We start from the raw sequence: 25516 nt of genomic DNA on the forward strand, positions 1-25516 counted from the left end.
GGTGCTGCCTGATTGTGCGGGCAGCCCAGTGAGTCCCGGTCTGGCCGCCTGGCCAGAGGGACGGCCCAGGTCATGGCTTCCTGTTTGCACAGGAGATGCAGCTCCTGAATTCTGCAAAGAGAATGCCTCCTCACACCCACCCTTTTTAACCTTTTAATGGCTGTGTGATTATTTGTGGGGCTTTCGTTCACTGGCATGAAAGTCTGCTAGCTTGTCCTGTTTTTGAGATGTATTAAGTCAAAAACTAAAGCCCACTGCATGTGGGTTGTTTGCTAAAGATAATTTATTTGCTGACCTTTTTCTTATGCATGTGAAATGCCTCTGAATAGCTCAATTTTTTCTTTATATTGACTAACTCTTCATGTGTGATTTCAGATGAGTGTCTGAAACCCTGCACCCTCCTGACTCGTCTCAGCTGAAGGGGAGCAGTGGATGGGAAGGTACAGTACTTGGTGTTCAGTGTTTAGCTCAGTTGGATTGGCTGTCATTTGTAGCATTAATCACATGGTTTTCAAAACATTAAGCAACTTGGGAGCATTTGCAACAGAGTTGGTCCACCACAAAAGATTTAAAGTACCGCAGTATCAAGCCTCTGGGCTCTGTGTTCTGTGTTATGCGTATAGCACAGCTTCTTTTGCAATGCCCAGAGAAAAGCTGGAACAGCATTTGCAAAGGCTGGCATCCTAAATCAGGAGACACTTGAACTGGCTACAAGGGAGGATCAAGATGAAGACTTTTAAGTCGGTATCCCTCTTTCCATTGCATAAAAATCAGTTGAACTTCTGCTTTGTATTCCTTCCTGGAGTTAAGTACCTTCTGTGGAGTTGTAAGCTTTGGAGGAGCTAGGGCTTGCTCTCTTTGGGCTAGGTCTGATACTCAGCCCAAAGGAAGCTGAGTTCCCACCTTTATCTAGCAACTTTTCATCCTGGATGCTTTTCTCTTCCTAGGTAAATTCATTGGACTGCCTGGATTCTAGCCCCTTTTCAAATTAATTTTTAATATAAAATAATTAGACATTGATTGGAGCAGGGAAAGGAACTTCCTTTCCCTCACACTCACTTTTCCTTTGATATTGAATTGTGCACTTCGAAGTGGAATGGGGTTAAGGAGTAGGCATTGGTGAAGCTCCCCTGAACTACTGAAATTCCTGGTACTTGAAACTTTATCTGGGATAAGGGAAAAGAATATTGTAATTTAGTCAGATTCACCCTTAGTGAAGAAAAGTTTCCTTCTGCTGTGAGCATACCCAGGTTCTTGTGCGGGTTCACTGAGTCTGTTACTAGCATGTGACTTGGGGAAGTCCTGATCCTGTTGCATGCAGCTCAGTTTGAACTGAAGGCTCATTTGAAGCTCAGTTTAGGCCAGCTTAGATCTTGCTATTGCAGGTAAAGCTGAGACCTCCAATAATGTCAGTTTTTAATAGTTTAGATGCTCATTCCAGTGCATAACTGTTAATGGGGGTGGTTTCTAAATTGCAGATCGGCGACCCAGTATTGCAACTATGCGTGTTTCAACTTCTTCTAAAGTAGTACCCCCTAAGCTTTTAATGACGATGCTGTAATCTTTGCTGGGAATTTAAACTTGCAGTCAACAGTCTCCCTTTTGTAGTTACCTTCCCCAGATCCCTTTGAGGCAGCCACTCTTGAGACTCTGTTGAAAGACTGTCTGCAAAAGGGTTAATTTAAACATTATCATCTCTCTGAGGTTCTGCCTTGAGGAAAGTAAGCACTAGATATCCCTTGGAGAGGTTGCTGCAATTCTCAGGCCACATCTTACATAGGTGAACCGGCCCTGTGACAGATGCATTCCTTGCTCCTCCAGGTGCATTGCAGCTTGGAATAGCTTTTTTTTCAGAGTAAGGAGAAGAACAAGGGGCCATTGAAAAGAGCAGGTTATCAGCACTACTGATATGCTAGATTATTGGATTGTGTTGAAATAATTAGTTTTTTCATCAGGCTAGATTGCTTGTACCTAATTCTCTGAAATTTTTTTTTTGAGGGGGGGGGGTTCAGTGTGGTAACTTGCACGGAGATCCTGGAGATGATGAAAAGAATTGTTTTTCCCTCATATTTAATGAGATACTTTGCTGTGTTTTGGCTGTTTTGTCCCATTGCTAAGCCCTGACAAATTTATGTTCTAACTTGAGGATGAGGTATTAGTGGCATGAGGAAATAGTGTGTTTGCAGCATCCAGAAGCCATGAGCCTCTCTTAATTCCATTCCAGTTCAGTGTCAAGCACTGGGGCACCACCATGAAGACTCTATACTGAAGCCTTTCTGTTGGGCCAGGACAAACTAGCTAAAGCCTTGAGAGTTAAGTGTGTAAAGATCCAGTCCTGTGTAGTGATTTTCTTTAAAGGCAGAAATGGGAAGAACTCCATGGTAAAGGATATATTGGTCAGAGATATATTGGTACAAAGCTTCAAGAATGTTCCTAGAAAAATCCCTCCTCCTTAGATTCTGAGCAGTGCAAGGGTGAAGGCTGTTTGCTTCTTCAGTTGGTTTTAAGCTGGTTTGAGGATTTGCCCTGCATTGCCTTCTGGAATAGTTTTTCTGCATCCTAATTTTGTCAAGGTTCATCCAAGGTTTTGTGAAAGTTCATTGGTTTACTTTATGAAGGGATACAGCCTGCCCCCCCCCCCCCCCCTCCAAATCTCTTTCACTGAGAAATAGAACTGAAGGGTTAGATGTAGGAATGCTAGCACCATACCCCATGGGAACTGTAATTAGCATACTTTATTTCCCATTCTTCCCTTGGGGTTTGGCTTCATGGCTGACTTCCATCTCCTCTTTTAAAGTTTAGTTGCTGTTGTGGTTGTGGGAGCTGCAGTGTAGCTGGGAAGCCCAGTCCCTGTTGGAGGCTGGTAACAAGGGTTATCCTGTCTGCAGTACCTTAAGCTGGAGTAAGCGGCATTTCACAGTTCTGAAAGTGGACTACCAAATTTCCATTATTTAGTAGAAAGGTACCTCTTCCTTTAAGACAGGTGGAATAGCTGTTGATTTCATATAATTCGTAAGGTGTTAATTTGAAAATTCATAAATTTTCATGAAAACTCACTTTTCTCTATTTTTATTTAATCATCATGGCTGAATTTGCAAGCACAAAATACCACTTTTATGGGCTTGTCCCACACTAACGAAGTGTGATACTAGAATACTGAAATTAGTTGTGAGTTCAAAGTGTAGCAAATAGGGGATGTGATATGATTTATCTGAGGAGACCTCTTATTTGGCATAAATATTTCTGACATGTGGTATAGAGCTAGACTGAGAACAGGAATAAGCTACTCTTTAGACTTTAGAGTTCAGATTTTACTTTCTGAAGTAGATGAGATGCCCTTCTTAAAATAGAAATCAGCAGAAATGCTGGAATTGTGTTAATTGAACAGACTGATAGTCTGTGGAGTAGGTGATGTGTCAGTATGAAGTTTAAGGATGTGTAGAAGAGAGAAGCTGGTCAGCAATAGCAAATTAGAATTCAGTGAAGTTGTGTTACTCACAAATTTGCTTTCAATAACTATTTTTACAAGGACTGCTTACAACTGCTACTTTTACAGTTGGCTAATTAGCAACCCCCTTTGGACAGAAACACAACCCTCCTGAAAGTCTTCAAGCATACAGAAACTTGGATTTTTTAATACTCTCCATTTCAGGCTGTCTTCTGGCTTTCAGCTTACAGTCTTTTGCAAGCTGCCACTCTCCCTGTTTGTGTGACTTCTATGGAAAACACAAGTAATAGTGGTTGAAAGGGAATTTTAAAATAGATAGTGAAATCTAGGGCATGTCAGGATGATTTTGAGGTGGTCTTAAAAATCCAGTGGTTGTCTTCTTTGAAAGCTTTTACTGAATGTTTGAGATTGAGCCTTTCTCCTCTTTATCTAAAGGCTGGGAAGGTCTGTTTCTCTCAGACAGCATGTGTCACACGTGTTGGCATTTGGAAATTTGACCAGGATGGTTTCTCCACCGTAGGGATTCCTGGGCAAGTCTGGCTCAAATCTGCTCTTGAGAGCAGTTACTGTGAAAGGAACTTCACCCAGCTCAGTGGAACTGCTTTGTATGGAGTGGCCAGTGGCAGAAAGAGATGCTGGCAGAATTGGACGCGGTCTGGTTTTCACAGCTTTAAAGAAATTGTATGCTCACCTACAAAGTGTCTGTGATACACTTCCTTAGACTCATATATAAATTTATAATTATATTAATGCATAAAATAAATTCATGCTATCATACTGGTGCTCCTGAACATCTTTGCAAAAAGGCAAGGTAAACAAGTGAAAAGCATTTTGGCAGGAAAATGTGCATTTTAAGAGTTTATTTTGCCTGTATTCAAAAGCAGTTTAGGGAAGAAACTCCCTCATATTCATTTACCTCTTGGAGTCCTGATATACTGTGCAGATCTCTTCTGTTGCAGCTGCATCCCTGATACAACAAGGTGTGAGCTGGGCTACTTAAGGTAGTAAGGAGTTATTTGAAGAAAAGTTAGGATTATGTGGCATGCTGGCTTTCCTTGCTTCTGTCCTTATGTTTGGAGTTAGTGTGAGCCAAAGATAAGTGGCTGTTTTTTGGTGAGGGGCAGTGGAAATGTAATCCCACAACTACAGGAACTTCATGGTTGTAGCTCTTGGAGGAGCTGCAGCAAAAACCCCTTCTTCTGTATGTTAATGGGTGGTTATGAAATGAGAACAAAAAAATTAAGGAACATGAACTGGCAATTTTAAGAAGACAACTCTAGAAATTTGTCCTTTAATGAAATTATAATACTGTTGCTTTTTCAAATGAAGAGGAACATAGAGGTCCATAACCTGTACTTGTGCATTTTTAAATCAGGATATAATGCTGAGTTGGAATTTTTCAGCTCACTCCTTTAAAGGTCTAATTTTCTAGCTTTCATGCTGGTTTCTTTTGTGTCATTTTAAACAATATACAATAGCATTTTTCCATCAGCAAAGGCCTGTGCATTTCAGCAACCTTTACTGCTTTCTTTAGAGGGGTGGTGATCAACATACAGGGATGAAAATACTTAATGATTTTTTTTTTCTTACAAGAGGTCATATGCCTTTATTCTTATGATTGTACAACTCACACCTGTGTCTTGCACCTGTGTTCTTTATTTTGAGGAGCCTGAAAGTCTACTTGCAAAATCTGAGCTCATTTGCAAAAATCAAGCTAAAAAAAGAATATAGGTGGAGAAAGCTATTGTCTTTAAAGCAAGAAGCTTTTATTCTAATGCTCCTCCTTTGGTCTCTCACCCCCATTAAATATATGATATTTTCTTCCAAATTTCACAGAATCGCGTAACTTACAAAGGGATTGACCCTTTTCATATCTATTGACTAGTCAGTGCCAGAGAATTTGGTGTGCCTTTCTGACCCCACTTACGATGCACTTGCCTGCTTTTTGCTGCCTGGCAACATTAAGGCTCCTGAGAGTCCACACTAATTGCAATCTCCTCACTAGAGGTGGAGGTTTATTGCACCTAATAGCAAGGAGAGTACTGAAGCCTCATCACCCCTTAGTTCTGCTTCCTGATCAGGTGGGTGGGATATTGAGGAAAGCATCCGTGCATCTGTTCAGGGACATCTGTGGAAACAGGAGATTCAAGTAAGTTCTTTGAGCAACAACTGTGTGACTTTGAACTTGGAAATACTTCTGGTATTAACCAGTTACACACTTCATTGCTGCTCTGTGTATAGGTTACAGATATGCTTCATAATCTGTCTTCCCACAGGTGAATACTTTATGGTCCACATCCACAGTGAGATAGCAGCTAGGAAGGTAGAGTAAGCATGAACAGTTGCCTCATTCTTCTTTCCACGCTGTCAGCCCATCTTTGTGTATTAAAGATAACTTACTCTAAAAACACGTTTTGAGCAAACTTGTGTGCAGAGCATAAACCTTGAGCTGCATTGTGCCTCTTTCATGGGGTTGATACTAGTGCACCATCAAGAAAAGAGCTGCTTATAGCTTATGAGGAAATGAGTTTGAAATTCTAAATACAAAGGAGTTCCCTAAACACAGTGGAGGTCATGGCACTGATTGTGGGGCCTATTCTGCAAGAAGGACACATTACTTTGGTTTCATTTGTTGTTCATATACACAGATTTGACCTTAAACTTTTCCAGTTTTCTGTCTCTATATTTGGGGTCAGTTTGGAGGGAGGGGGGCAGGGAAATGCCACTGATCCACTGACATATACAGGAGAGGAAAGGAAATTACTTCATGACAGATCTTTTCTGCTATTTCCACATGAGCAGATGGATCCTGTGGTACAGGTTTGCCTTTAAGGAGAGTTTAAGCAGTAAATACTTTGCTTATTTAAGAGGGCTGGTTATTTTCCATGTTTGTGTAGCTTATGTAATTCATAAAGACTTCTGATAAAAATGGCAGGCTTTTTTTTTTTCCACCCAGTTGTATGAACCTTCAGTACTTTTAAACTCTAAATTCTTCCAGGGTAGAACAATGTGAAAATTGCATCTTTGTCAAATGAAGCAATTCATTATCTCTCTAAATGTTGACTGCTGTGCTTGATGCCTAGAGTTGGACAAAACAACTGTCTTACAGTTTCTTTAAAATTTCATTTTCTAAAGGATCAGCACAATCCTTCTGGGTTTAAGGATACCTCCTTCTATCTCCCTCAAGTTACACAGTGTTTTCAAGGGCCTAATTTTGAACATTGAAGGGTTGGGAGCATTTGTCATCAGGAGCAAAATAAGTGATTGCTGTTAAGAGTTGGATGGGAGATGCAAAGACTAGGGGGGCCACAGCTCTTTGGGGTGGATTTATTTCTTCTGGCTGCTGAGACATTTAGGTAGGCTTTACTGACAGTCAGTGTTTGATTGGAAGAAGTGCTGGTGTGACTGACTTTGCTGTGTGAGTGGTGGGGCAATGCTGAAAGCTCACAGCAGGGTGGGTGTCTTCACCTGGTACCTTGGGGAACCATCTGTAGTGACACTTCCTAGCTGTGCAGGTGAGTGCTGTAGCTGTTCTGTGTGTGTAGGGTACAGCTAAAGACAAACACAGAGGAACTGGTCTCCTGATTGCTGGGGTTTGGTTTTTGTTGGCAATGCTGTCTTAAAGCAGTAAAAGCCAGCATTGCTTCAGCTCTGTCCTGTGTTGGGAGGAGTGTAGGAGAGTGGTGGGAGGCAGCAAGATGCTGGCACTTCTGCATGCACAAGGTGGGAAAGCCACAGTAGGGGCCCAGTGGGAGCTCTCCCCTTGCTCAGGGAATGAGTAATGAGCTCAGTGCTTTGGGGGTGCTGGTGCCCCTTGCTTCTAGAAAGGACCGTGCAAGGTCCATCTCAGTGTGCTGCTACATCCCATCCAGCTTGTAAGTAAAACTTGCGACTGGCAGCACTTTTCCCTGCTCTTTGGGAGAAGGAAGGTAGAGATGATCATTCTAAACCAATCCTCCTGAAGGGTGCTAAAGGTGTATTGGGACAGCCAAGCAGAACTGGCTTCCTTGGTCCTGGGAGCCCTGGTGCTTAATGGTTTATATTCTGGAGTGCCACCTGCTGGCACCTCTCTCTTTGCTTGCTCTTTTCTGGAGGCAGCTGCTCCAGAAGATGAGAACACAGAGCAAAAAAGCATGAATGTTAATAAGAATAACAGTAGTAGTTATTTGTATTGATCTTTACATAATTTTTTTGATCATCATGGTACTTATGGATCCTGTTTATTGGCAAAGAACACACTCTGGCAGGTGTTCTGCAAACTTGGCATGAAAGAAACTGGCAGAGGTTTCATGGCTTAAAAAATAGAGAGCACAGTGTGAAGGAGTGGTTTAAAAAATAGAAAATTATTTTTCCAATCCATGCTGTTATTTGGCAAAATATGAAGCATTTTTTAAAATTTATGGCTTGCTTTAGTAAAATGTTTGGACCATTTCTGTGGTTGGCAAAAAAAACCTCAAAGCAGTAACCATTCTATTGAAAGACACCTGACAGTGAAGGCACTTAGGCAAAAGTTAAGAAAACACTGACTCAACTCTAAAAAGTAAAAATTATGTCAGTAAATAATTCTGAAAACCTTTTGGCTGTAAAGCAAGAGATATTGTAGTTTGTGTCACAAAGCAGATCTTGGTCCAGAGCTGAATTTTTTTTCATCCCACTCAAGAACTTGTTTTGGCAATATAAAAGAGGCAGTTTTTGATTCTGTTTTTTAACACTGATTTTGCATCTGTGGGTCAGAGCCTAAATGGGTGTTGTCAGTGTGGTGCCTTTGGCATCAGTTTGGTTGTGTGCGTTGGCATTGCCAATGTTCAGTGTGCCACTGTAAGACACAGATACAATGCTATAACAGAAATTAGGTAAAGAACTCAATTGAGTGGAAAATGGTCAGATCTTGCAGATATGCATAAGGCTGTGTGTATTCACACCATGTCTGAGATAATCACATCCAGTGCAATACTCTCTAGACTTTTCCCTTCTTTAGTGAGCTGTCCCTAAGGCACCTCCTTGGTTCCTCACTGCTATTCAGTGTGATGTTGCATGGAATAGAATCACGGAATGGTTTAGGTTGGAAGAAGCCTTTAAGATCATTGAGTCCAACCATTAACTCAGCATTGTTTTGTTCACCACTAAACCATGTCCCCAGGTGCCAGATTTCCACATCTTTTAAATACCTCCAGGCACAGTCACTCCACCACTTCCCTGGGCAGCTTGTTTCAATGCTTGACAATCCTTTTAGTGAATAATTTTTTTCTAACATCTAATCTAAGCCTCTTCTCGTGCAACCTGGGGCCATTTCCTCTTGTTCTGTCACTTGTTACCTGAGACAAGAGCCCAACCTCCACCTCACCACACCCTCCTTTCAGGCAATTTTAGAGAGTGATAAGGTCTCCCCTGAGCCTCTTTCTCTCCATGCTTGACACCTCCAGCTCCCTCAGATGCTTCTCATCAGGCTTGTGCTCCAGACCCATCAGCAGCTCTGCTGCCTGTCCTTGGACACATATGAATGTTCCTCTTGTAGCATGCGGACCAGAAATGAACGCTGAATTAAAGGCGAAATACATGTTGGAAATACGTGGTAAGGCTTCTCTGATGTAATGCCTCAAAAGTAATTAATGATCTTGGGATGTATGCTGGAGAACATTGGGATGAGTGTTTCCTTTTTTTTTTTTAAAGAAATCTGTGAACCACCTGTCTTTTTGCTGTAAGATCCTTCCAATCCTTTTCAAGAAACACTTGACAAAGCCAGCAATCCTATTGACCACATAGTCCTCTTCAGCTTTTCGTCACATTGCGAAATGTAACTTGTATGTTGAAAACGCCCCATTTTGTGGTTTTATTTTTAAGCCAGCAAGCAAAAAAGGTGAATCACAATTGTTGAAAGCACACTTCATAAAACTATAGCTGATGGTTTCAGTGTATCTCTTTTGCCTTTGTTAAACTAGGAAAGCAAAAAAAAGTCATGGTGTATCACTAGACTTAAGCATTCCTCATTCAGCGGGAGAGCACTGTGAGTGACACTTCTGGCTCGACCAAATCAGAAGAAAAATTATTCCAGAGTCAGTACAAAAAGCTTTGTTTGCCCTTTACATTACCTTTTAAAAAATTTCTTCTGAAAGAAAATGGTCAAATTGAAATGGAGGTAGAATTTCCATTAAGCTGACATCTTAATGGAAATTTCCATTTTTGCTGAAGGAGAAAGTATTTGCACAATTTGATCTGAAACTGCCAATGAGTTTGTTCAGCTCAAAACTTTTTCTTTAGTTAGCTCTAACTCTCATGCAGAAATCATGAGACTGGCCTGCAAATCAGAGACTGAAGTTTAGAGATCCTACCTAACTGGCATCTGAAGTTCATGCTTTCAGGCTTTTCTTCAGATAAACTGGACTAGCAGCCTTCTTTTTTACAGAATATTGCCTTGATTGTCCATACTCCTGTGAGCCTAGGACTCACTGTGGCCGTAGACTATTTAGGATTGTGATGATGTGTTGAGCATTAGCAGCATTATGCTAGTTTCCTTGCCTAAGTTTGTGCTGTTACATTGCAGGGACTGCAGAACCAAGCAAAAAATTAAGAGGTGTGAAGCAGTTTGCTTCATTTTGTTTTGCTCTGTTGTGGCGTAACATAGTCCTTTCTGAGCATTTGCACTCCTTCATACAGCAAAAACGCTGTAAACTGTTAGTTTAAGTGCTGCCAAATGGAAGGTATTTTCACACCAGGATGTTTCAAAAGCAGATTTTGACTGGCAGAAGTATGATGGGCGATGTCTGGCCTAAACTTTCAAACTCACTGTAAAGAATGAAATTCAAAATAACAAAGCTTGGCAGGTCTGATGAACTTCATGCAGCTACAGGAGTGGATCTTGGAATTCAGTACCATCTCTGTGAAGGAAAGCAACAGTATCTTTCACATAATGTGGGCAGGAATGGTTCATCTTCCCATACCTGAGCATTTGAGCAGCCAATTGCAAGTTGCCACTGCAGCGTGTCTGCCACAGCAGAAGGGGTAGCAGCTCTGAGCTCAGTGTCCCAGAGCTGTAATTTATCTCAGCCCACCAGAGACTGTTGTGGTAGCACTAACCTGAGTTATGATCATCACCCTTGAGAGAGAGCACTGCTTTTTTTAGCTGCAGGACCACTTCTGTCTGAAAACAGTCCTGGTTCATCTGGTGGAGAGACTGGGTGCAAATCTGCTCACTTTGTTGCAGGCTTCATTCTAGAAGTCCATCCTTGGGAGTCTTGTTTCTGTCATGGGCATGCTGATGTCCACGTCCATGGGCATGGAGAGAGCCGGGAGCCTTTCCTGATGTTAGTTTGTTATCTCACCACTAATCTGCAGTTTCATCTGATCGTGCTGGGGCTTTTTGTGACTGTGTGGAGCTGGTTGGGATAGTTGATGTGTAACCAATTTGTTTAGTTGTAACTATTTTGGGAAGGTTATCATTGTGTTTCTTCAGATCACACCTTTTCAGCGTGGTGTAGGGGAAACAAAGGTGTCAGCATTTGGAAACAGCCTGTGGCTTCTGGCACTGGGTTCTGTATTGGTGGTGTTGATGGATCACGTGTTGAGTATGTAAACCTGCAATTGATCTGAAGAGCATGTGTCATCCCATTAACTTCCCTGGCTAACATCAGGTCATGCGCTTGATAACTTGTCAGAACTGGAAATTGTGGACTGTACAGTCACAGGTAGAATCATGTGGTTTGGAAAAGTATTGGAAGTAATTATTTATGTGGTATAACCTGCTGCATCTCTTTGAAGGATTTTACTGGTCTGAAGACAAAGAGATAAATCATGAAATAGGAAATAATCAATATTATGCAGTTCAACTTGATCTAACTCTGCTTGTGATCCATATTTGCAGTCAGAGTTGGACTGTTCCCAAAATCCCGGAAGCGAGAGTGGTATTAATATTACAAGCTGACAGAATGTTACAGGGTGAATGATTAGTTTCCAATAAGAAAGGAGCTTTTGGATCAGTTCCAGTTTCTTTTGGTGTAATCTGCAAACCTGAATGACCAGTGCTGTGACCTGGAGTAGCTGTAGCGCTTATCAGAGGCCAGAACTTCATGGAGATCATGATTTGTCTGCATTATGAAATGACAGAGCTGTTGACCTTGAGGAGGCATATTAGTTGGCAACCTTCCCCTCTCTTGTGAAGATGAACTCCTGGAAGTGGTGGTTTGGCTTTGGCACAGCTTTTCTGCATTCTCTGTTGATAAACAGGGGGCTTTTACTGCCCGCTTAGAGGATTGCAGAAGAAAGGTAAAAAAAGAGGAACAAAGCTTCCTGTGCCCTTCTAATCTCTTTCAGACCTTATTCTATCAATTATGATTGATGAAAGAAGAGAATTTCCTTACTTATTGTCGTGGGGCTTTTAACAAAATATTTTCCAATTCCTTAATTCCATCTACTTCAATGTAAAAGGATGCATACTTTGACTCCTCTAGATCTATTATGGTTTTCCCCTCATGTTTTCTGAAGCAAAAAAGGGAAACAACCCCTTCCTGCACTTGAAGAAAACAAACCTCAGGCCATCCCAGGCCTTGAGAGCAGCCAGGTGGAGGTGGGTCACATAGGTCCTCAGGGAAACTGTGCTGGATGAGTGCAGAGAGCAGAAACCATGTTAAGCACGTCGTGGGGAGTACGAGGTGGGGGCACAGAGCAGACACAGCAATTAAAACTGTCATTTAAAGGGCTTTTGTTTCCTGAGGTAAGTGTGAAGCTGAGTTTGCAGTTTTTGCATTGTATAGGCAGTGTATGAACATGTAAGCATTGATTTCTTTCCTTGCTGTTTGGGCCCATAGGCAGGTAGATTTTATCCTAGTTTTATGAAAATCCACTCAATGACCTTGGAGAGCTGTAGCACTCTCTCCTCTAATTATAGACTAGTGTCTTAATAGACTCAGTCACCCACTGACCTGTATCAGTGAGAAAAGTCTGCATTTGAGCTTTATTTAAAATTAATTTTTTTTGATGGTGTAGTTCCTAAGTCTAATACAAGATCCTCAGGGGAGGGAGGGAAGAATCTTTTAATTAAGTTTCTATTTAGGTATCAGGCAAATTCTGTCAATGGCAGATGAAGCATAAAGCTCTAATGGGAGAATAAAATTTGTAATTTAAGTGATCAGGTGCTTCATGCCTCTCTCAGCAGTTTGAATGCCACAGTAGTATGTCACATTGCCGTAAGTGAAAATCGCTTAGAAACAGGATGTTACATTGCATTTGAAAGCTCTTACTGAGTGTGAGTTTAGCACCACTAGCTCCTCCTGTATTTTGTGGGATTTTGGCCTCAGTGACTTAACTTGTGACCTCACTTTAAGTTTGGGAGCAGTTTCTAAATCTGTCTTGCCAACTACCTAACCAACCACTTGCACCTTCTGTCCTGGTCATGAGTAGCTACTGCTTTTATTCAGGGCTGAGAGGTAGAACTCCTTTCACACCACACCTTCCACTGCCATTCTTCACAGTGTTAGTTTGAATGGCAAATGGATCTCTCACATGGTAGTGGAAAAACCTGGTTTTTCATTCCTCTCATCCTGGGGTTTAGAAGTGATTCAGGCATAATTAAGAGCAGCCAACAAAACCGAGGAAGTGCTAATGGCCCTGCAAGCTCAGAGTGGGCTGTAGAAATGAGCATCATCCCCTGGGATGCTTTGAATGCTGGAGATTCTGTTTATTTGCAAAATGCAAGGAACCTTTTTATATCCTGCGCTGGAACATTTTCAGATGTGATATGTCTTAGGACCACAGTCAGGTCTTCAGTGCACTGCTCATGCAGAGAAGGGCAACTTAGAACAGCAAGAATGATGAGAAGTACCATCACACTCCTTTTAGCAGGGCAGAGCTGCACCTGTGGGTGCTCTGCCAGCATGGAGGGGGACTAGGAGACTTAGAGAACCATAGCTTGACAATTGACCTTGTCAAAAACCTGCAGACATCAGAGTTGGGCTGGTGAGGAGCAGACCATGCTCCCATTACCTGGCCTCTAGGATCACCTGCACAGAGGGCTGCTGAGAGGCAGTAAAGCTGTCCACTCTGTCTCTGCCTGTCTGAAATGGGCATATTTCTGTGGAATATTTTAATTTCAGATAACGTTTTTCACTTGTAAAGTCCTCATGTGAAACTGTCTGATGAACATATCATACAGAACAGCTGTACTGTTCTGCCTGCACAGGATGAAATGTTTGCTGACCTGGCATGTTGCAGGTGATTTGTAGTGTTTGCTGTTGGAACAAAGTGCAGCTTATCCTGGTCATATTTGACCAAAATAAGGTCTTTGGAGGCAGGGAATGTGGACGTGTCAAAGTTTGCAGATAAAAAGAGGGAGCAGCACAGCTGGTGATATGAGATGGAACATGGAGCAGCATGTGAGTCTCTCTCTGTTTTCTCTAAACACCAAAGGCTGGTGTTTTCACCTGATCTGTTTTTGCTCCAAACCCATAATTGTCTGTATCTCATTATGTTCCTGTAGGTGACCTTTCTTCCTCTGTCTCCTCTTCCTAGGGCTGGCTGGTGACAATTTCTTAGGTAAATGCTGTGGAATGACAACTAGACTCCTTTTTTGTGACCCACCACTGATTTCTCAGCTGCCTGAGAGGCTGGACAAACTGGTGTTCTGTCTGATGTTGGGATCATCCACAGCAGGTTCTCTTGCCATCAGCATGGATCCCCTGGTTCACAGGGTATTACAGACTCATATATCACAGTTTCACTCAGCTTTATTTTTTGTGGCTTTATGCACCCAGGACTGTATACCAAGATGCTCATCTTGGCAAGGGCTGGACTAAAACTAAAGGAGACAGTTTTAGACTAAAACTAAAGGACAGCTTGCACTGGCTGAGGCTTTGACTGAATTAAAATACTTTCCTTCTGCAATATTTCTGTGCAATTGTGAATAATGAAATGGAAAGGATGGTGAGTGTAGGCTGCCTGATTTACAAGAAGGTTCCTGGAGAACAGGTAATTCTGGAGAAAAGACTGGATTTACTTTGCTGTTTTATTGTTAGCTTTATGTCCCTCAAAATGCATATAATTTGTCAATTGTATTCTGTATGGTACATGAACTGTGCCAGTGTAGATAGGTAGTTTCTGGGGCTCAGGCTCTCGTGTTTTTCATTATATGTGAAAATATGTTGATATGTTTAATGAAAGCCCCCCCCCCCAAGTCCTAGGCATACCGTGGGGATGCTGCCAGCTGAAGGAGGTGGGGAAAAATGTGTAGGTGTCTGTGCTTTATTGCACAAAAGAATCTGTCACCTCTGCCCTGTGGTTTGTGACGTGAAAAGTAGAGTTGTGATGAAATTGTACCGGAACTTGAGGCAATCTGGGTGGTGCTTGCATGACCTTGGACCAACGGCTTCGTGTCTAAGTGCTTCTTTTCTTAGATGATGAAAGAATATAATGATGATAATACTTGTCTCTTAACAAGGGTGTTGTGACGAATAAATTAATTGTTCGTTGTGCTGTTCTCAGTTACTATGGTAATTAGTGCTACAGAACAGCCTAAAAATAAAGAAGATCATTTAGTGAAGGATATTCAGGGGAAATCAGGTAGTACATCCTGGGCATTTGCAGTTAGCCCAAGTGTGTTTTGTCTAAATGTGAATTTGTGAAAAATGTTCACTGATGCTGAATTTTTGTAGCAGAAATGCTTCCAATTATCTTTTTGGAGGTGGCTGTAACACACATTTCCTTCCATATCTTTGGGCACATGATTCTTGCAATTAGTTCTCCTATTGAGAACAGCACTCCCTTCTCACCCCATCTCCTTTACAGCCTAAGGACACCTGAAACGAATGATTCTTTCTTCTTCATAAATCATACATACTCAGTAATACAGCCAAAGAATTGCTTATGTGTTTGGAGAGTTTACATAATGAACCTTTCTTGGTAAAGGTGAAGTATGGTCGATGCACTGCCTTGCCGGAATTATGTTACAGCCTTGCTGTACAGCAAGTAGACTGCCTAAATCCATCTGTAAGTCTGTGAAAAGTTTTGAGGCTTTCTCTCAGTGATCAGTTAACTACTTCAGCATGCCCCGAGCCAGCTTTTTAAAATGTTATATGATGTTCAGTCATCTGTGAATTGTACTGGGTTCCACAGGCATCACTGAAGTATATACTTGGGGTTTTTAAGTTAATAAAATTTTGGAACCTAGTAAGTTAGGAAATATGTCTTAAGGTAGTTCTGAGTCCTTCAGTGAAGGCATCACCCCTTCTGGGCTGTGGTTTCCATTGCTTAATATCACAGGGGCTGTCCTTACATAGGAAAAATATTGTGTTGCTAGGCAAGGATTTGCCATTAATTACTGTGTTCTCTGACTTTATGTACAGCTCTGGGCTTGAGTGTTCAGTGTCTTGCTTAGCACTGGGTTCCAAAAATAGCTGTCTTTTGTGACCTGGCCAATTTGTAGCTAGCATTTGTGCAGAGCAAACTTGGGCTTTCTTCCTCTCACTGTCACAGCTACAACAACCTTCATCTATTCACTCCCATAGCACCTCCCCACATTGTGTTGGGAAGGTGTCAATAGTAAGAGCAACAAATGCCCCTTCTGCTTTTTTAGGAATAGGAAGCTGATGCCTTGGTATTCCTGGCCTCCTGCTCACCTAGAGAGAACTTGGGTCATTGCTGTGGTCTCCAGTGAGGTACTGGCTGAACAGATAGCATGACTAACAGCTGAAATACTTGCTTTATTCTTCAGGGCTTTACTGGTATTGGGTCGTACAATTTGAAAAACTCACGGCTTGTGCAAAGGGCAGCCCAAATCTGCAGGGAGGACCTTTGTGCCATGTTCTCAGCCACCTGGCTGCTGCAGAGGTCATCAGCTTTGCAGGTTTTTCTGTGGGTTTCTGTAACTGCTTACGAATTCCTCTCCTTGCCAGCCACTGGCAACCTTGTGGATATTGGGTAGATGTAATGGAAAGGAAAGAGAATGCAGGACAGGGAGAGAGTCTGCTTTTCATGGCCTATCGCTTCTTGCTGCCTTTGCTTCTGCTGCGCCTTTCTGACACATGAGTTTTGAATCTTGTGGATTTTCATTTCCAGTTAGTTATTATTTGTGTTATAGGTTAGATCTCAGCCCTGAAGAATTTGCAGGGCTGTCAGGTTTGTGCCAGGCAGTCACTGCTTGTAGCTGCCATTGCTTCTGTGTCTGTGGTTTCACTGTCATAGTCCCTGTCCCCATTCCACATGTGGCCCTACTCACACATATACATGTGCTATCACTTTTGCAGGGACCTGTGGATATCCCTGACAGTATTTACTGCTTTTTCTCCCCACTCTGTTTTCTTCTGTCAACACTCCCTGTGTCCACCTTGGGTGTCACTGCGTGATGAGAGCAAATGGCACAACAATAGTTTTGGCTGATACTTGATGTCAGCTGTGCCTTCATGTGCAGTCCTGGCTGCCTCTCTACCTTTGTGCTTGAAGCACAGAGAAGAGTCCAGTCTGAGTAAGCTTTGAATGAGCTGTTCGCCTGTGGCAGCTCAGTACCTTCAGTTGGTGTCAGGGTGCATTGGGGACAAGCTAAAGAGCTTGGTCTCCTGTCTAAGAGGAAACCTGCTCCTCTTGGCATAGTTATTAAAGTGAAGTGGTAGAAGAGTACTGAGAGCTCCCATGGATTTTTCCTTCTTAGGTATGTAGTGCAAATTTTTTTCAAATAGATTTTTCTACTAGATGATGGCTTGACTTTCTTTTATCTTGAAACTGAGCTGTGACAGAGTGCTAGAGAGTTGTATGGTTGGAATAAGGTTGCATTGCACCTGTGAAGCTGCACGTCCAACCTTTGAACAAGGCAATGTCAGCAAAGGTCAAGGGGTTAGATGGCTGTGGCTACTCTTTAACTTGTCTTTAGTTATGTTCTGAAGGAATCATACTAACCTCTCTACTTAGTGGTCATTACTGCTGATCCACACCTCTGATTATGATTTGAGATGTTTTGGGAAAGTATGAGCAGTTTTTGTCACGTAGGTGGCAAGCCCATTCCTGACCTTGCAGATAAACTGATTTACATCTGCAGAAGCAGTACTTCCACTCTGTCCTTGGGCAGACTAGTCACATGAGAGTAGGTTTGGGTTAGAGATTAGCATGCACTGTGAGGGTGCTGAGGCACTGAACAAGTTGCACAGAGTAGCTGTGGCTGCCCCATCCCTTGAAGTATTCAAGACTAGGCTGGATGGAGCTCTGACAACCTGGTCTAGTGGAAAGTGTCCTTGCCCACAGCAGGGGTTGGAACCAGGTGATGTTTGAGTCTCTTCTATGATTTTATGATAAGCCTTAATTTCTGAATTTCTGGGCATTGGGATTTTTTCTTGTAATACTGCAGTATTGTTATACCTGAAGCTTTTTTGATAGATTGGCAGATAAAGCAGGTAAGAATTGTGTCTTTTACTGTCTTGAGCTCGACTTTGATTTGGATGGTCTGTAACTGCAGATTTTGTATGGATACTTCTGTGCAAAATGCAAAACTGCTGAGTTGCTTGTGGCTGAAAACTGGATCTGGTGGCTTCATTGCTTCTTTTCTGAGTTTCTGTAACTAATTTCTATTCTGGCCATTGTCTCTTAATACTTTTTTTTCAGCCAGAAATTGCCCGGCATCATGGATATCTCTCTTTCACTTTTCTCTTTCAGCTGTATGCTAGTCTGTTATCGTGTCAGCTCCTTTCTTGATAGTCTTCCTTTGTGTGTGCCTGTACCATAGGGATATGGAGATAGTAATGGATAAGGAAATAAGGAAGATAAAACCTCTCCTCATTTTCTTACACTTTCTCTCGGTGTGGCCTGCACACAGATGTGTAGCCCCTTCTGCAGCAGTGTTCAGCTCCCCAGCACACAGAGTATCTTTTGATGCCTTTGTGTAGCATGGTGCTGGTGTGGAGCTGGGTGTCCCATGGGCTTCATAAAGGTGGGCATCTCTCTCAGCAGTGGTCTCTGTGCCACATTAAGATAAGGCATCCCAAAAGTGCTGGTGGACAGGGTGTGCCAGTTCCCCCTGAAGCTGTTTTACATGTTCTAGGAGCTCCTGCCTTCCGACTGCCCCCTGCTCCTTCCCAAGTCAGGATTATCACTGTGTGTTTGTTGAAGCATCTTGTGAGCCAAAATCCACTGCTGTTACAAAATCTGCAAGCAGGGCCAGTTCTGCCAGTGTCGGTCTACCAGTCATCAGCATCTGAAGAGATGACGTGAATTTTGTTTTCCCTATTCAAATACTGGTAACTGCCAGAAGTAGGGTACAGGACAGTGAGGTCCAGAGCACTGTCCTGGGTTGCAAATCCCCTGTCTATGCCTGCCTTCTCTTCTTAAACTACAATATTTGTCTTTCTGATATCACCCATTGATTAGTATGTTGCAATCTAGGTGCTATAATCTAGAGAGGAGAGCAAGAAGTTATTGTATAGAAAGGAAGAAGTCCTCTGAAAGCTGTGGTTCTTGGGTGTTAACTCTAGTTTGGAAATAACATTGTAATAAAAGAAGATCAGAGGTCATCCTGCAGATATTTTGGGTTTTCTTTATTCTCTGGAAGCAAATTCAGGCTGATACTTCTTCAAACACAGGAAAGAAGGAAGTGTAAAATGTTGTAAAACTGTCACCCCTTCTTCATATTAATTGTGTTGGAGTGACCAAAATCAAACAAAGCTGAACTACGCACTGCAGGTAAACACAGATGCCTTCTTCTTGGCAAAGATGTAAATAATAAGTGGGAAAATGGGAATTGTAAAGGGAATCCCTTTATAAGGATTTAGAACAAGATCAGTAACCATTTGCTTTTAATTAAATGCATTATCTTTTGTTCTGTTATTATTCTGTTTTATTTCTTTTCTTTGTGGTGTTCAGTGGTCCTGGCCTTTTGTCTTGGGTGAGGTTTTCATTAGTGAGAAGGTCTGTGTTGCAGAGGGCCATGTTCAACAAGCTGCTTGTGTAACTGAGCCAACAGTTAATTTGACTGAAAATGATACAATTCGTTTTCGTTATGTGCAAATGTAGGTGTTGCAGTATAGTTGCTTGGTTGCTCATTCGTGCACAGGCGCAAATTCAGGAGCCTGTGGAAATGCTTCCATTTAAACATACTTTTTCTTTCCCCCACCTTTCATGCAGACTTAGCAGTTGAGCCAAATAGCTCAAAATCCTCAGGGATTTAAAGGATTAAATGAGAACAATTGTTTTGGTGCAGGAAGGGCTGAAAAGTGCTGAAAGTATGACAGGAGCTTGTTGCTGTGGGACCTGGCTAGTGAACTATACAGCCACTCTGTTATGGGCATAAATATAACTGTGAGTGGTGGACTGATGGGGTGATGGGGGTTTGATTGCTGGGAAAATTAGGAGGAAAAACCCCAGTAAGAGACCTAGTGATAGTACTGATGACTGACTGGAAGTTTTGCCACTGGGCTGTTTGGTGAAGGTGGTGGGAAGATGCTTTCTAGTGAACGACAACAAATTTGTTTCTCCCACCAGATAACAAAGTCAGTGCTAGTTTTCATTCTCCTTTGGCTGGACCCTTCTGTTCCCACATGCTCCTGTGAATAACCAGTTCTCTCATGTTCTTCTGTTTTCTCAGGTGCTGAAAGTTTCAGGCTGGATGTTTTCCTGTGCTCTCCATAGCTGCTGCCTAGTGCTGCCCTGAGGAAAGCAGTGTTGGGAAGGCGGGTGCTGTCCTGAGGAGAAGTGGTGGGAAGGCTGCTACCTCTTGCCCTGAGGAGAAGTGGTGGGAAGACTCCTACCCCTTGCCTTGGGGTGTTCAGGGCTCACCACAAGGCCTGCTGTGCTTCCCTGCACTGGCTGCCATGGAGACCTTATCCCAGGACTCTCTGCTGGAGTGCCAGATTTGCTTCAACTACTACAGCCCCCGCCGGCGGCCCAAGCTGCTGGACTGCAAGCACACCTGCTGCTCCGTGTGCCTGCAGCAGATGAGGACCAGCCAGAAGGACCTGCGCTGCCCCTGGTGCCGTGGGATCACCAAGCTGCCTCCGGGGTACTCTGTGTCACAGCTGCCCGATGACCCCGAGGTGATCGCCGTCATCGCCATCCCCCACACCTCGGAGCACACCCCTGTCTTCATCAAACTGCCCAGCAATGGGTGCTACATGCTGCCCTTGCCTCTCTCCAAGGAGCGGGCGCTGCTGCCGGGAGACATTGGCTGCCGTCTCCTGCCCGGTAGCCAGCAGAAGTCCCTGACGGTGGTGACGATCCCTGCGGAGCAGCAGCCGCTGCAGGGCGGCCTTCCCGCCGAGGCGGGAGCGGAGGAGCCAGACCGGAGAGGCGCTGTGAAAAGCTCCACCTGGTCGGGGGTGTGCACTGTGATCCTGGTGGCCTGCGTCCTGGTCTTCCTCCTGGGCATCGTCCTCCACAACATGTCGTGCATTTCCAAGCGCTTCACGGTGATCTCCTGCGGCTGAGGCGGCGGGGGCCGTGCTCCCCCGGGGTCAGGTTGGGTCGGGTTGATGATGGTGGTATTGAGCAAGACAATTCCGTGCAGCTTTCCCCAGTGACTGCTGGACGCTGTGCACCGGGCAGCGGTGCTCACCTGGCTGTGGCCCCCAGAGGGGTGGCATCAGGTCTGTCGGCAGCCTGCGGAGAAAATCACATCCCGTGTCTGGCGGCCGTGGCACTGAGGAGGACTGCATGTGTCACCTCAACCATCTATCAAAGGGACTGCAACTTCACAGTGATCTTTTTTTATTGTGTTATGAGATTAAAGACCTCCATGTAGCTGGTTATACTGTGAAGTACACAGTACGGGCTCTTCTTTAAACACAGTGTATTAAAATCAAAACTGCTCTACGTAGAATTAAATGAGAACTGGCGCACAACTGTACGAGCTGTTTAATACCAGTCTACACATGCATTATTTTTTAATGAGGGGAGGGAGGGAGATTCATAAAACAGAGAAATCATGTAGCTGGTAAAGTATTTTATATGTTTTAAATGGCGCATTAATTAAACCAAGTTAGGGAATTGTACAATAGTTTTTAAAAGGTAGCATTTTAGAAGCAATTATTTTCTTCCTTGGTGTCTGGTTTTTGCCTCTGTTTTTCCCCATTTCTTTCAACTACAGAAAAGTGGTACTTCCAGCATCTTTTATTTGAAGGCGCTTTCAAGAAGGGATTCAAAGTGGACTAGAAAGGAAACCTAAAAAGTGCAGTCAAAACAGTTCTGCCTCACTGGCTTTATGGGAAGGATAGCTTTGCATGGTAAACATTGGACATGCTGTTTTACCTCCAGTCTGGCTGCAGACTTCCTGATTACCTGGCTTTCATAGCCATTAGTGAAGAAATGGGTCATGAGAAGTCCTGGGACTCCTGCAAGGATGTGATAACATATTGCTCTTAATTTTCTTTTTCTGCAGGTTAGGTTTACTTACTTGTTTATGAAGAATCTAGATCTATTTTGCCTTCCTCTTTCCTAGGCGTTGCAACTGTGCACTAGTGGGTGGTGTGACAGAGGTGTTGCTCTAAGAAAGCTTCACCATTGGAACTGAGACCAAGGACTGTTGTATGCAGTCATCTAGTAAGAGGCAGTGATGTATCTTGGAGAAGAATCCAGGCCAGCCTAACCTCTTACTGGGTGAGCCACTCCTCCTGAACTGCTGTGACTGTCCTGGTGTCAGAATGTCAGGGTGAGCTTAACAGAACCTTCTTCCCATGTTTCAGTCTTACTAGTGTTGATTTCATGAGGACAGATTTGAAAAACAAACACAGTAAGTGTCCCTCCTCCCTTTCATGACAGTCTCCTGTGACTGTCATGAAACCCCAGTCATTTGCAGTTCACTTCTTGGGAAGAGCCAACTTCCTGAATGTTCACTGTAGTAGCACCTTGCTCTAAGCAGTCCCACTAGCTTTAGTAGTACTGCTCATAAGTAAAATAGAGCCCAGTGTGAATTTGGGTATTTGGCAAGTCTGATTGCTGAAACTTAGATGAGATTTAGGGATTGGATCAAGGGGCACGTGGCAGACCTTTAATAAGACAGAAAAATCTGTTGATTTGCACCGCTTCTTTTTGTGATTACAAGACGTAACTTCCCTGAACCGTGTCCTCTTGTTGTCTACCTATTGTTCTTTCTAATTCTTGGAGATTGCTGAATGCCATATTATAACATAGTTTTGACTATGCAGTGCCCAAGTTGGCTCCATAGTCATCCTTGGTTTTCTGGTTTTGTCACAAAATCCAGTTGCTGGTTCACAATAAACATTCTCAGCTCACACTTCTGTTAGGAAAATACCTCTGACTTCATGCTGGATTTCTTTCCCTCCCTGTTTCTAAACCACCATTTTCTTCCTTGATTTCCATTAAGGGAAGAATGGAATATAGGGTGCTTAGTTGTAATGATGTGTGTTTGCTCACGTATGGAGAGGAACCATTGTGCTGATTTTTATCTACTGTCATATGTATGCATAGCACAGGAAAAAAAAAAAGTCTTCAGATAAAACACTCAATGCCTTTTTTGTGCAAGGCTCATGTGCAGTGTGTCTTGCATCTGGCTTGCAAGTATTGTAATTACATGGACACCTCTCCACAGCATGTTTCATGTGGTTGCAGTAGGGAACACCAGGTATTCCCAAATGTGTCTTGTGAACGTGCTCGTCTCTTGTTGCCAGTAGCTAGCCAGATTTCTACTGACATCCATGCTATGCTGCTTGTTGTGTAAAGGAAAGCCAGTTCACAAAAAATCCTGCCTTTTACAAGACTCTTGAGGAACTGACCAGACACAGGATTTGACCCTTTACTGCCTTATCCTGTAGCAATTTCTGGGTGTACCAGAAGCTTATGGCATAGGTGAAAGATGCTCTGGGTACAATGCTGGTGCATTTTGTGCCAGGTTCAGCATTTGTTATCTGAGTTATCAGTGAATGCACAAAACCACGAGGCAGTCAGGGAGCAGGTCCTGGTGACACACACAGTGGTGGTAGCGTTACCTCCTTCCAGCCATACCCGCCCAACTGAAGCTCTTGAGGCCGAGGATTCTCTGACATTGCAAAGAAAGGCCCTCTTCATCTCTCTATGGAGAGTGCACAATAAAAGAGGAATCAGAAATTAGGTTAAAATACCATACTGCATAACATATTATACAACAGGCAGACCTGGAGTTTATCCGGAATTAATGACGTTAAGTGTTATATTAGCAGAATACCATCCTGTACTACGTAACACAGTTCATTGTTTTGTTAATATGAATTTCCTGTACTTTTGTGCCTGCTGAAATGCATGTTTGACCTAATTTCTGATCCAGACATTTGCCTGCTCACAGCCTTGTGTAAGAGCAATAAGTAAAACCTCAAGATTTTTGCCTGCGTGTACGCGCATGGTGTGTATGTTTATTCCTTTTTATGAATAGGAGTTCTGGAAAAGTTTTTGTTCTGGCTTTAGACTGTGACTAGAATTTTAAATTTGCAGCTGTTATATATGTTAGATCACCTAGCTTTTTTGCTGACTTGTGTAGAAATGAACTAAATAGTTTGTTGTAATGTACAGTGTTAAAATGTTTCTCAAGTATGTCAATAGTCACACTACTTTAAAAATGCAGTGCAGTCTATCCCATTCCTTGGTTCAATGCCTGGCATTAAAAAGTACTGCTAATTTTTTTATTATTATTTTTAAAAACCAGCCTTGTCTTTGTATCTTTCCTTTGTGGAGAAACACGTTTGACTTGTGCCAAAATCATCAGGTTCCAGGTTAGCTTTTGTTCTCTGGTGTCCAGTAAGAAGTCACTGCCTAGTTCCACCAAAAAGAAAGACAGAAGCTTGCTGTGACTCAGTTCTGTTTGAGAAACCAAAACTTATGCTAAAATGTGTGGGTAATTATTCAAGCACCTGCATTTTTAGAGCACATTACTCTGTATGAATGTGTATTTATTTGCTTGTTTAATAGGAAAGGTGTGTGTGTTGGGGTCCAGTATTTTTTCCTGGATGGTCCCAACTTCCATTGTTGGCTTGTGCTTTGCTGGCAAACAGACTTTAGGGTTCACTCTGTGAAATTTTGTTTAGTGAATTTTAAAAATTCAAAATATGCAATTTTGGTATGCAGGATTTTTTTAGGAAATTGTGTGTTCAGTGATTGTTCATGCTTAACCACGATGTAAAGGAGCCTGTATGTTTTGTAAACATGGAGCAGTCATGAGTCCAAAGTTTCATCTTTACTAATGAAGCTAATTCTGAATAAAACGTTAGCAGGAAAAGAGTGATAGCAAGTGAATTATGGTTCCTCTGTTATTTTGCCATCAAATGAGGAGCATGGCAGGGAATTTGGCAGAATCAATCTGTATTTTATGAGAGGGTGGCTGAAATTCATCACTTGCTGTTTAAAGGCAATGTGTAAAGTATGAGTTGTGGTAAATAGTGAAAGGGCATTCAAGTTTTAATTAGTATGGAATACAGAACTATAGCTGATGACTACTAAGCCACAAAACTTTTTTTCTGTTTTAATAAAATTAAAAATTTTAAGTATAAGCTTTGCTTATAGGAATGAGGGATTGCTGGCCTTCACTTAAGCCTGCATTGTGCAGACTGGTACACAGGTTCCCTATTGCCTTGAGCACCTCTTCCCAGTCACATGATTGCTGGAGCTATAGGCATCCAGCTTTTTTTGATAGTGCACATGATTTTTTGGAGTAAGGGTAGTTGATAATACACACTGAATTTGTTACATTCACAGCAGAATGTAACAAATTCCAGAACCAAAACCACACAATTAATACATGGTCTGAACTCTTCTGTAGATGTCCCAGAAGCAAAAGCTCCATGCATGAGTCTGTCGTGTAAATGGAGCCAAGCCTGTGTTCTCTGGATCTTTTCACAGCAATGCCAGGGAGCAGAGGATGCTGCTTTCTCCCACTCATGAGAATGGATCTGTACCCACCATCCACAGCCAAACTAGCCCCAGGGAATGGGGCCTACTGGCATAAGCCACTTGCATGAGTACTGCAGGAGATGTTCACATGTTGAGTGAACACCTCTCTAGTAAGTGTTGGGGTTGAAATGCCTGCTTATCCCAATGGCACAGAAAGTATGGCTTGCTTGAGATTTGTTTTTCCCAGACCTTTTTCTATGGGTGGATGGAGGGGGAAGGGAGGGAAGAAGGTAC

General features: G+C 42.7%; 1 protein-coding gene across 1 annotated transcript; it reads left to right on the forward strand.

The window, feature by feature from the left end:
* The first annotated feature begins 409 nt into the window (after window positions 1–409).
* RNF152 (ring finger protein 152) lies at window positions 410–24592 on the forward strand. Its single transcript, XM_058812641.1, has 2 exons — window positions 410–440; window positions 19998–24592. Exon 2 carries the CDS (start codon window positions 20224–20226, stop codon window positions 20833–20835), a length of 612 nt encoding a protein of 203 aa, XP_058668624.1. The 5' UTR covers window positions 410–440; window positions 19998–20223; the 3' UTR covers window positions 20836–24592.
* The last annotated feature ends 924 nt before the right edge of the window (window positions 24593–25516 follow it).

Source organism: Ammospiza caudacuta, chromosome 1, assembly GCF_027887145.1.
Source record: "Ammospiza caudacuta isolate bAmmCau1 chromosome 1, bAmmCau1.pri, whole genome shotgun sequence".
Classification (NCBI taxonomy): domain Eukaryota; kingdom Metazoa; phylum Chordata; class Aves; order Passeriformes; family Passerellidae; genus Ammospiza; species Ammospiza caudacuta.